The sequence below is a fragment of the Diabrotica undecimpunctata genome, chromosome 8, assembly GCF_040954645.1.
Source record: "Diabrotica undecimpunctata isolate CICGRU chromosome 8, icDiaUnde3, whole genome shotgun sequence".
NCBI classification, from domain to species: Eukaryota; Metazoa; Arthropoda; class Insecta; order Coleoptera; family Chrysomelidae; genus Diabrotica; species Diabrotica undecimpunctata.
The window spans coordinates 68,356,428-68,369,897 of NC_092810.1; the positions used below are offsets into that span (position 1 = coordinate 68,356,428).

Below are 13,470 nucleotides of genomic sequence, written 5' to 3' on the forward strand. Positions count from 1 at the left end.
TTAAATGTACAAATAATAATAATTGTACTTTTGTTTGTTTGAATAATGATCCTAAATATGGGCTACCCCGAAAATTTGTGTGAAATGAGATAAATACGTGACAAATATATTTTAATATCTAAAATACAAACAATATATCAAATAAGTCGTAGGCAATGACGTATGTATTTGATTTTCTCAAGTTTTCTTTTTTTTTTACTAGAGCAAAAACTATTTACAAAAGTCACACATATTCTTCTTTTTCGGCCCCAGCGCACTCGTTATGTGCCCACAAATGGCACATGAAGCATTTGACCCATATTTCACCAAGATTAACCTCTGAAAAAAGTGCTTCGCAAAACATACACGTTGTGTCAGCTTTTTTTTTTCTTTGCATTTTCCTACTTCGTTTTGCTACCCTTTGTCTTTGTTGAGAGATTGGATCAATTCATTTTTGTAAGGTGAAGAGGTTATCACTGAACACTTACTTGGCTTACGCCCAAGATTGGAGGTTTTTTTATTCAATAATGCCACAGGAGAAAGATCATATGGGGTTAGCAGAGATGTTCTTGAAGACCCAGATGTAGAAGGAATCGATGGAGTGGGCTTATTCTCAAATAATTTTCTTTTTACACCAGCTCTGCATAAGGTCTTCTGGAAGGCGTGGCAGACTTTCTGTAAAAGCTTGTTGTGAGAATAGCGACAAGCTGTGAACTAGTTGAAGAAATATCATCAAGTTGTGTGTTTCTTTTAGGAATAGTTTCAAGCTGTTTATTAGGCCCAGATGGAAGAGTGGGAGAATTAGATGATAAATTATTGTGGCTGGAACGACAATCTGGTGTGCTCTCAGAATTGATATGAGTTATCGTCAGAATTTGTAGGTTCATTTGAATTGACACAGCGGTTGAAACGACGATCACCTTATCATCTTTATCACTCGCATCATCAGGTGCGGCTGTCGAAGTATTTTCTGCTTCAATTTCAGCTGCCATGAAATCAACGTATGTAATCCGTCGTTTCCCTTTTCGGCCTACTACCTGTGCAATCTTGTTTTGTACAACCGTAAGACCTGTCTCGTCCACATTGAAGATACATTCAGGTGGGTAAAACCGTTTGTCATATTCTTTTTCCAGTACATTGAAGAAGGATGTGACATTTTCTTTGTTAAAGCCTCTTGCCCGCGAATATGATGTTCCCGTACTGATAGCTCTTTATGGCGTTGCAGGAAAAGCCTCAGCCAAGCTCTGCCTGCCGTATTACCTCCAAACGGATGTTTGATATTGTTCCTGGAAGCTAAGACGTACGCCATCCTCCTAAGATCTTTTCTGGTTAATCCATGAAATTTAGCTTCCATTTTCAAAATATAACGAACTAACTCGTCCTCAAAATCATTCCCTAAGACAGCTTTACGATCTAACTTTATTTGAGCAGCTTCAATTGGCTTTAGTTCAAGTTTTCTTGCAGAACGTTGCAACGTAGAACGTGGGACATTTAAACATTTTTGCAGCTTTCAGCGTACCCATTTCGTGTTGTCTGACAGCTATAATTTGACGTTCCATATCTCTCTCATCCCACTTTTTTCTAGTTTTATCTTCTTTCAGCTGTTGTTTTTACATCCTGAAACAATTGAAGTATGTTTTACATTGTTCTAAATATGGGTCACTAGCCCATATTGTTAACACGTTTGCTTTGCACAACAAAAGAGGTAATGTCTAAAAGTAGCCAATTTAAAGAAAATTCATTAGCATATATCAAAGACTGATTATAGAGCTTCAACGTGACACAGACGTTTTTTTGAAATTTGTGTTTATTTTCAAATACTGGAATTTATCAACTTGATAATGGGAATTACTGGCACAGGACCGACAAACATGGAAGGCAATAGTAAATGCGGCAGAGACTCACGAAGAGTTGTAGCGCCATTGATGATGATGATGAGGAATTTATCAACTTACCCGAAAAAGTTTTGACACTCACACCAACCGACAAAAAATTATTATAAACTGGGAAATATCTACCACTGTGGCGCCATCGCTACGGTGATAGTTTAACTTAATAAGAGAGATCTGCAACGAATAGGTTTGAAACCTCCCTAGCCCATATTACAAGATCAGCCCATATTTGCAGCCTTTCTTCTACTAATAAATTTACTAGTAACTTACATAATCATTTACTAATAAATTTACTAGTAACATAAAACAGTTTTAATTTTAAACCAACATTTTAAGTTACGATTCTAGCTTTTGATTTTTTTTATTTTAATTTTTTAAATTTGTAGTAAATCAACTATTATAGCTTTATTATTTTTTTTTTAACAAAATATATCATTTAAACTCGCTTTTTTACTGTAAAAGGCGTGAATTATTATAAAGTTAAAATAAAACAGTTAAAAGTCTCTATAGTTAAATCACTGAAATTAAAACGTTAATGCCAAATATAGTAATAAAAAATTGATGGAATCATCACTTTAAAATTTTTATGGCGTAATCAAAAAAGTTTTTCATATTTTCTCTTTAATATCACCAGTCTTCCAAATCTTGAAGTCAAAAATAACAAACTTTTTGCAGAATCCCCCGAATTTTCTAATAATGGGCGATTTTAGAACCTATGTTACCCAAGAAGTGATAGTTCCCCAGGAACCAGAGCACGAGGAGGAGCCTCTAGTGGAAGGAAATTTAATCGATACAACAGAAGATACAATATCAGAGACAGATAATGTACAAGCAAGAAATGAAGCCATTATATTGGCCGCTCAGGAAGAATTGATCAAAGAAAGAGAATTTCTTCGTGGGCAATGTGAAAAGATGAGGTTTGTAAAATATTTTATTCTTTAGTTTTATTACTTCATTTATCATGTTCATAAATATTACGCTAATTTGAAGAAAATAGATATATATAGAATAGTCAAATGTCACATAGGACTTTGTCAATACATATCTTCAGAAACTGGCGAAACCGAAACATCACTAATGAAGATATTAGTTTTCTTTTTTTAGTAAAAAAATCAAGAAATATTTTGCTAACCTTAAACTAAAATCGAAATTGAGAACATGATTAGATTTTATCTGAATGTATCTCTTACTGTATTTAATTTATATAATTTTAAAGAATCCGTTATCATTATCTTATATTCCACATGAGAGTACTAGAATACATGAAAAGTTTCAAGCGAAGTTTCATTCTCAAATGAAGATTATATAATAAAGTCTAATGTCGGCCAAAGATCAAGAGAAAAATATCCACTCTAGTAATTTTCCGTTAGATTAGATTCAATATGAGGGAGCGCTTAACCCATAGGTACATAATATAAGATGGCCTAATCGTTGTAAAACCAGCCCGTTCCCCCAGTGCGACAGAGAAACTGACGTAAAGCACTCCCTGCATTTCTTTATAATTTACCAGGTTTATCGATCACGTGACCTAAATGACCAATGAGAAGGTTGTGATCGATAAACCCGACCCATTAGACAGAAATGCAGACACTGCTTTGCGTCAGTTTTCTCTGTCGCACTGGGGGACGCCAACTGCATTGCAGCAGTCAGTCTAGCTTGTATTATATGTCTATGGCTTAACCACCGTTCTACTCAACCTAAAACGTCCATTGTGGCTTATCCCTAGGTTAAAGTTATCCTTTCAGTCCAGCCTTTTTAACAAAGTCTATTATGTCCTGTGGTGACACTTCTACGAAGTGGCATCGAAGTAGTCATGTGTAACACTGTGTGGTATGACACTTTTGTGCTGATACTTTTCGGTGCGTCATGTCATGCGTCATTGACACCGCGACAATAAAGTGTCATGACATAGTAACACCGTCGTAATACCCAGAGTGTTCCCGAGCAATGCAATTCACTGCAATAGTGCGATTTGATACAAGATACAAGAAAAAGAGACAGTGTGTTCCTTTGCTTTGTGTCATTTGTTCTTAAAAAGGTTTTATTTGTTAAAAGATCAACTCTGGGTCAGAGTCTCGCACAACTATTTAGTAAATACAAAACAGATGTTACAGCTTTTTCATCTGTTTTTACAATATCTGTCCTTATTTCGATGGTTTAGCAAAATATTGTCGTTTTGTGAGGATATAACCAGTCTCTTTATTTAGATTATTTTTTATGGACCACTCACTTAAATTGATCCCAAATAAAAGTTTATACTCAGATATAGATTATTAATGTTTTGACCCAAATCAATTTTAAAAAGAACATTTTTATTGAAGCTTGAGATATTACAAAAATTTGTAAAAATAAATTTAAATATAAGTAATTACTAAATAATTTGAAAGTGTTTAATAATCACAGATCAGATATAGAATATCTTTGTAACTAATTTATTAAATTTAATATATTTGACATTTTCATTACAGATGTATAAGGTGTATCTAATTTCAATAAATTTTTATGTACAAATATCATGCTTCAGATATTGTGGAATAGAGTACTTAGGTATTCCATTTAACAGATATCCAACATAAAGGATTAACAATATAAACAGGTTAACACAATAAAACAAAGGATTAATTTTTGAAATTCTAATGGCATAGATTAGTATTTATAAATGAAAAGCTTTTAATCAGAAGTACTACACTCAAATATCAATAGCACCCTCATTAGCCAGTATTTCCATGTTTTCTCTATTAACTACAATGTTACGTAAAACTGAACAACCTGTTAGGTATTATTCTTTGAACAAAAGGTAACTTACATCTCATTCCACATGTTAAAATGGCAAATCTCTCCAGACTTTATCGCGGTATATTTTCGCCCTGCTTCCTGGCGTCTCTACCTGGCCTCTACCTTCACCTCCTTCATTAATATATGTAATAGAGTGAGCGTTCCATGTAAGCCGCTTATCTAGTATTACTTCTAGATATTTTACCTCATTCGCCTCTTTGACAGTTTCTCCATACAGAGTGTCATCTAGAGGTTATCTAGATTCCGTCTCCTTGTGAAACTAACTACTGCTGTTTTATTAGGATTGGCCGAGAGTTTTTCCCTGTCGCACCATCTAGTAAGGATATTTATTGTTTTTTAGAACAGCTGTATTTTCCTCTTACCATAATTACTCGATCATCTTCATAGGACTGCACTTCCCCCTATGAGTACCTTGTCACTGTTTTGGCCACAATCTTCTCCCCTTGCAGGCCTGTTAGAGTTAACCTATTTTCAAGCATTGATGGTGGATATCCCTTTTGGTACTACTGCATCATAAAAAGAATTTGGTAGTGAATTAATAAATGTGCCTTATATATCTAAAAAGGCGGTTAATGCAATCTCTCCATTACAGTAATTTACCGCATTTCCTGTCTTTCTGATTCAGTGTACATTAGAACAAACTATAGTGTAAATGTAAATCCTAATTTGACAACATAAAAGGAACTGTCGCCTTGGTTAGTGCGAAAATCAGCAATTGCAGAACACATTTTTATAAAATGCACCCACAACATTTTATTCGAAGATGCACAAGTCCTTTGTAGATAACACCTATCCAAAGACGTTCAAAGAGGCTATCGAAATCCAAAAAGTTGCCGATCAACTTTACTTGTCAAGAAGAGTGTCTGCATCTAAACAAGATATGGATCTCACTGCCAGAAAATACGAAACCTCTCCTTCATACGCACTGAAAATTTCAATAGAGATTCCGATCAACAGACAAAGCCTTTAGAAAGAAATAATTGCTGACCACGATTATAAACGTAAATTTACAAATAGGCCACATTTTTACAATCAATTATGAGGATTCTTATGAAATTTAAAAACTGCAAATGTTTCGAGATTATATATATATATATATATATATATATATATATATATATATATATATATAAGAATAAGAAAAAAGAAGTACTTGTGACTCGTTTGGAACAAATATATAACTGTTTTGGATGGGTTGGAGTCAATAATAGGGCTATTGGTTAACTATTTTTTTTTTTTTTTTTAATCTCGAGCTTTCAATTGTGTTTACAATTATTATCAAGAGCTAAAAAAGACAAAATACTTACAAGGTTGAACTAAAAAGAAAAAACAATTTTTGTTAACTTACCAAATAAAAATTAGTTTGGTAAGTAAAAAATCACTGCTTACATGTTCAAAATATTTTATATAAAAATGTTTTGATCTAACAAATGTTTCTCCGAAAATTTCTATAATTTTGAAAACATTTTTTTAATATAAAAATAATTGAATTTATAAATAAGTTCAAATAGCAACCAATTACAAATAGCCTTAATGTCATAAATGCCAACATAAAATTTTTATTTTTGACAATTATATTGCCAAAAGTAAAACTTCGTTTAAACATTCTTTTTTGTTTAGTAACAAAAAGAAGAAGATTTATTCACCCTTGACAGATGTCTGAAAGAATGTGATAGATATATGGAGAATTGAATATGACATTTTACAATTTTTATATATAAATCATAAAGAAAGAATATAATTATATATTTTACTTAAATTTTGAATCTCAGATCTTTTGTTTAAACTCTTATCATTTTTGCTAATACAAACCATTTCCAAAAAAGTCCTTTTAAATTTATTACTTTCACTACATAAAATTTTAATGTTATCAAAATCCATAATATGGTCTTTATCGATTACATGTTCTGCCAAAGCACAAGATGGTTTTTTAATTCTGCAATCACTTTTGTGAGAAATAATGCGATTTGAAAGATTTCTTCCGGTCTCACCAACATATTCAGCCTCACACTGAGTACAACTAATGCTGTATACTAAATTCGTTTTTTCAAATTTGTCTATAGGATATTTAGTTTTAGAATATAAAGATGAAATAGTTTTGATGTTCTTTGTTGCTATTTTTATATTGTCAATAACCTTTAGTGTTTGTATTAATTTAGGTGTTAATGATGGTATAAAAGGTAGTGAATGATAATAGATGTTCTGATTGTTAGATACAATGTTTTGAGATTGAGCAAAAAATGGTGTTAAATTATTTATATTACCAATATTAGAAAAAAGCATCCTATGTAGCATATCTGGAGGATAAGAGTTTTCAATTAGAATATTTTTTAATAACTGAAGATCTTCCTGTAGATAATCTGGATGAGAAAGTTTTAAAACACGTTCTTTTAATCCTGTTATAAGGTTCATTTTCATCTTATTTGGATGGTGAGAGTAATAGCTTATAAATCTATTACTACATATGGGTTTTCTGAACCATTTGGTTTTTAACATATTGTCTGTATTTCTTACAATTCTCATGTCAAGGAATGGTAGAGAATTATCTACCTCTTCCTCAACTGTGAATTGTATATGCTGATTATGACTGTTGAAAATGTTGACTGTTTCATGAATTTTGTGTTTAGGAAGTGCCAAAACTAAATCATCTACATATCTCTTAATAAAAGGAATGAAAAAAGTGCAATTACTGATACAATCACTGATAACATCATCCATGACATAGCTACTTAGAATGGGTGAAAGACTAGATCCCATAGGACTACCAAAAATTTGTTTATAAAATACACCATTAAATATAAAAATATTAGAATCAAAAACAAAGTTGATAAGTGTTTTGAAATGTAATAAGTCAATATTAGTGTGTTGTGAAATCTCATTCCAATGTTTTTCAACACTACTTATGATTAAATCTAAAGGCAAATTAGTAAAAAGAGATGTTACATCAAAACTAACTAAAACATAATTTTGTGGTAATTGGAAATTATTAATGAAAGAACTAAAATCAAATGAATCTTTAATGTAAAAATTGTTGTTTAAATTATAAGCATTACTGACATCTTAACTAATGTATACTAATTTAGTATACAGCATTAGTTGTACTCAGTGTGAGGCTGAATATGTTGGTGAGACCGGAAGAAATCTTTCAAATCGCATTATTTCTCACAAAAGTGATTGCAGAATTAAAAAACCATCTTGTGCTTTGGCAGAACATGTAATCGATAAAGACCATATTATGGATTTTGATAACATTAAAATTTTATGTAGTGAAAGTAATAAATTTAAAAGGACTTTTTTGGAAATGGTTTGTATTAGCAAAAATGATAAGAGTTTAAACAAAAGATCTGAGATTCAAAATTTAAGTAAAATATATAATTATATTCTTTCTTTATGATTTATATATAAAAATTGTAAAATGTCATATTCAATTCTCCATATATCTATCACATTCTTTCAGACATCTGTCAAGGGTGAATAAATCTTCTTCTTTTTGTTACTAAACAAAAAAGAATGTTTAAACGAAGTTTTACTTTTGGCAATATAATTGTCAAAAATAAAAATTTTATGTTGGCATTTATGACATTAAGGCTATTTGTAATTGGTTGCTATTTGAACTTATTTATAAATTCAATTATTTTTATATTAAAAAAATGTTTTCAAAATTATAGAAATTTTCGGAGAAACATTTGTTAGATCAAAACATTTTTATATAAAATATTTTGAACATGTAAGCAGTGATTTTTTACTTACCAAACTAATTTTTATTTGGTAAGTTAACAAAAATTGTTTTTTCTTTTTAGTTCAACCTTGTAAGTATTTTGTCTTTTTTAGCTCTTGATAATAATTGTAAACACAATTGAAAGCTCGAGATTAAAAAAAATAGTTAACCAATAGCCCTATTATTGACTCCAACCCATCCAAAACAGTTATATATATATATATATATATATATATATATATATATATATATATATATATATACAGGGTGTTTGGTAGGTCGATGGAAATTTTTTAAGGGATAATAGGGGAGGTAGGGCCTGCGTAGCGCAAGCGGTAGGATGCTTGACTCGCAAGCCGGTGGTCCGGGGTTCGAATCCCACCGCCGGCAAGAACATCTAGACATTTTAAAAATGTCTATAGGCCCCAGGTCGACTCAGCCTGAATAAAAATGAGTACCTTGGGTAAAACCAGGGGTAATAATAGACGGTTGAAGCGTAGCACTGGCCATGTTACCTTCCTTGTATACCGTAGGCCCTAGATATAGCAGACTACCCTGCTATACTCCCAAAGCCGCGACAGCGGTATAAAACGGGAGACTATTATTATATAATAGGGGAGGTCATTTGCAAAATTTTTTGCTAATAATGTATCGCTCAAACTGTTAACGTTTCCGAAATAAAGGTAAATTTGTCAATATTCGAAAATAAGGCTGTTCGTCTATTTTATTTTTAAAAATAATTATCTAAGATGTTGAATCTTAATGCATTGTTATAATAACCCTCATTAATGAAACGGGTAAGAAAGGTAAAACACAACAACGATATATCATGCTTTTTGCAACATTTATTATGCCTTATTAAGTATGTACATAAACTTCAAAAAAGTCATTGTTGTTAAAAATGAGAACCACCATTCCTAATGCACGCTCTTGCCCTGCATCGTATTCCTGATGTGGTTACTTTTAACCTCAGTTCTGCCCTTATAATGTCAGCTGCTTCGATAATCCTTTCCATTAAATGAGCTCTAGTTCGGATTGGAATTTGATAAACAAGTTCTTTGAATCTGCCTCAGATGTGGTAGTCACACGGTGTTAAATCAGGCGATCTAGCAGGCCACAAAATCGGTCCAGTTCGTCCTATTCACCTATTGGGATAGTGATTGTTGAACCAAGCCTTAACAGCACGTGCACAATGTGCAGGGCATCCATCATATTGGTACACAATTCTTCGTCTGAGGACGAGGGGTAAATCTTCTAAGAGTTGTGGTAATTAATTCTCTAGAAAGTCTAAGTACACTTGGCTATTTAACCTGCCTGACAAGAATGGTGTACCAACATTATGGATGTTGGTACACATTATTTTCTTGGCCTTATTTTCGAATATTCACAAATTTAACTTTATTTCGGAAACCTTAACAGTTTGAGCGATACATTATTAGCAAAAAATTTTGCAAATGGCGTCCCCTATTATCCCATAAAAAATTTCCATCGACCTACCAAACACCCTGTATATATATATCTATACAGCCCTTGCTGTCCATTTTTGGACATAGACCTCCTCTTCCTTCTTCCACGTCTCTATATTGTAGGCAGTTTGTATCCACTTCTAGCCTGCGTGTTTCTTCAAGTCATCTGACCATCTCATTTGTGTAAAAGTATAAAAGTATGTAAAAGTAAGTAACAATTTCATATTTGTATAAAAAATGTGAAATATTTCTTAAGGTTAAGTATAAACTGAGCTGCTGTATGCTGAAATAGTATACGAGACCCTTCCCATATCAGTTGGCCCAATGTTAGATTGATAAGAAAATTAAATTTTAGAGAACAAAAATAAAAGCGCAGCGTAAATTTTTGAAGTTTTAATGCATCGAACAACATTTTTGAATTTCCTATATATATATATATATATATATATATATATATATATATATATATATATATATATATATATATATATAGAAAATATTATTATAGAAAATATTTTATAACGTAATGAAAACTATTGATTAAACAGAATAATAATAAATTCAAGAAAACGCATAGAATATGCAATATTAACATACAAATAAATGTGAAAGTTTACCATTGAGTTACATCCCCTTTATTTTTAATGACATCCACAATCCTTCTTCTTTTTCTTTTTATGCCTATCCTCTGTGGATGTTGGCAATCACGTTGGTCCATACAACTTTGTTGACAGCTGCTCTAAATAGATGTATGGTAGTCATTGATGCCCACTGTCTGATGTTCTTCAACCACGATGTCCTTCTGCGCCCTTGAGATCTTTGGCCTTCTATCTTGCCTTGTAAAATTAGTTGAATTAGTTGATACTTCTCATTGCGTATCACATGCCCTAAGTATGTCATCTTTATTATGTCATCATATCTTATGTCACAATTCTTCGAGGCATAGTTTTTACAAAGTTCTGACAAAATTCTAATGTAAACGAATCCCATATTTCTTGCAATTTTTCCTTCAATTCATTGAAGGACCTGGCAGGATGTTTTCTCAAATCTCTTTTCATTTCGTGCCACAAAGTCTATCGGGGACAAGTCGGGACTGTTAGAAACCCATTCCAGAAGTAGTATGCCATGGTCGTCAATCCATTTTAAACTCTTTTTTGGGGTATGACAACCTGCGCCGTCCTGTTGGAAGACAAAATCTTCCGCTGATGTTAAATGTTGTTACATAATCGGTAAAAGAGATTATTATAAAATATTCAAATAGTTGTCCGTGTTTACAATCCCATCGATAAAATGTAACTTTCCCACCCCTTTAGACGACATGCTGCCCCAGATCATGACAGATGCAGGAAATTTGACTTTTCTCTTCAGACAGTCGGGACAGAAAGCTTCATTTTTCCTTCGAATGACGCGACTCCTACTGTCTCCAACGCACACTTCAAATCTGGTTTCACCACTCTATTGTATTGAATCCCATTGCGACTGAGTCCAATCTTTGTGCTCTTTTGACCATCTGAGTCTATTTTTCTTTTGTTGTAATGTTAAAAGTGGCTTTTCCTTAGCCTAAAATGCAATGAAATTTATTAAAAACAATTCGTACTAATTTTTTTTAACTATAAAACTTACTTTGTAAGTACCAAATCCAAATTTGTGGGCCACTCTGTGACATGTTGATGTAGAAACGTGTCTTATAATAACGTCACTCTATACAACGCTTAACTTCATATACTTTGCTCGTCGATTTTTCACTATAATGCGTCTTAATGCCCTTCGATCTGCTTCGGTTATTTTACTTTTTCGTACATTTATAGGTTTTGTTACGTTTTGTATCTTCTGCTATATATCTTACACTATAGCGTGACAATTGCAACATATTCGCGATTTGCGAATTGGATTTTCCAGAATTAAAAAATTTAATAATGATTGAACAAATTTTCCCATCGATAACTTTACCTCGACCCATCGTACAATCCACAAACGGCAAAAAGCTTTACAATACTACAAAATACATTTGACATTAACTGACAAGATTACTGTTTTGATATCATTTTTTCATAGCTACCGCTGGATTTAACGTAATTATGAATAAATCAACGTATGTTGACATAAGTGAATGCATAGCCAGGGCATAAAAAACCATAAGGGTAATGTTTTTAATAAATATTAATAAAAATGTCATATTAATTAATATGGGAACTTACAAAACATGCAGAGTATAATTTGTTTATGGTAATCGACCCATAGGTGGGCCTACCTAGTCCACCTACTGCAAATAGGTGGGCCAACTGAGGGGCTCGTAGATATTAATGTAATTCTGTTAATTTTGAGTCGCAGACAAATTCTCGGTGTTTTTAATCAAGATAACCTCAGAAAACACGGATTGACATTATACTAATGTGAATTTATCGAAGTGTTAATGTATAATTACGGTCTTTAAAACATATAAACGTAACTGACATTTTTAAATTGTGTCATTATTTGTCACATTTAAAAACATCAAACATATTTTTTAGGCACGAGTTAAACGCCATAATGGCAAAAAATGGAAGAGATATAACAAAACTACAAGATAAAATAGTACACTTGGAGACTGAACTTGCAACCAAAGATAGTGAATTAGTACAAGAACGTCAAGTGAAAGAAGATCTCTTAAATCAATCGTTTGCTGTAGCACAATCACAAGATTCTGAACGTAAGTATATACAAATGTTCATAGATAAAGTATAACTGAGGAGGTAACATGCAAACAGCCTTAAGTCACACAAAAATCAAAGTTGAGTTAGATGTGCCAATGCATTGTTCTGTTCTAGCCTAAGTGATTTGTTTTATCTGATTCATGCAAAAAAAAATTATTACCGATGGTAAAACCATGTTAAAAATCACCTTTATATGCAAAACAACTTATTTCCACTATACTGGTCCAAGCTAACCAGCTTATTTCCAACCAACCAATAGGAACTCTGCAACTGCCATTCAGCTGACCCAGTGAGTTTTACAAATTTGAGATTATGTGAGGGTGTATTGTCAAAGTATTTAAAAACAATTAGCAATTACTTTATTATTAGAACTAGAAAGAGAAGAGTTTCAGGAGGAAAAAAGAAAAGTGAACAAATTACCAGGTATATAGCTCCTAAAAGAGCCCTAGTTTTTGTACTGTTTAAGCACAAAAATAAACGTTTCACGTGCATAAAAATAAGGCGTATTTACATCAACGCTTTCAACAAAGAATTTTATAAAGTTGGAACTTAGACACGAAAAGAAAAGACATTATAATTGCCAGTCTGATTTATACAACACAAATCAAAAGACATAAGCCTAGGTCGGTAATCAAAAACAAAAATAAAAAACCTGGACCGGAGCGAAAGTATTCAATACAATACTTTTTTTCCAACTGTCTGGTGCTAAAACTTCTGTATATTTAAATGTTTTTCACACTGTTATTGGTATTGGAGAAAATACAATAAAAACATTGCCAAAAAATTAGAACTATTTGAAGAAGAAAAGTGTTAAAGAGTACATAAAAAAGTTTAGAGGAACTGAATCACATTACAGAATATAGGAGTCCAAAAGATTATATCTGAGTAGTGAGGTAAGTATTAGTAAACTAGGTAAAATTTTAACA

The 13,470-nt window shown here is 32.1% G+C and overlaps 1 protein-coding gene across 4 annotated transcripts in view; it reads left to right on the forward strand.

Annotated features, from left to right (window-relative positions):
* Positions 1-13,470, forward strand: part of Hip1 (Huntingtin interacting protein 1) — a 135,726-nt gene that overhangs the window by 90,522 nt on the left and 31,734 nt on the right. For all 4 annotated transcript variants that reach the window (XM_072540442.1, XM_072540443.1, XM_072540445.1 and 1 more), the window contains 2 exons: positions 2,547-2,788; positions 12,362-12,540. In XM_072540442.1, coding sequence (XP_072396543.1) covers positions 2,547-2,788; positions 12,362-12,540 — 421 coding nt within the window. The remainder of the gene's footprint in view (positions 1-2,546; positions 2,789-12,361; positions 12,541-13,470) is intronic.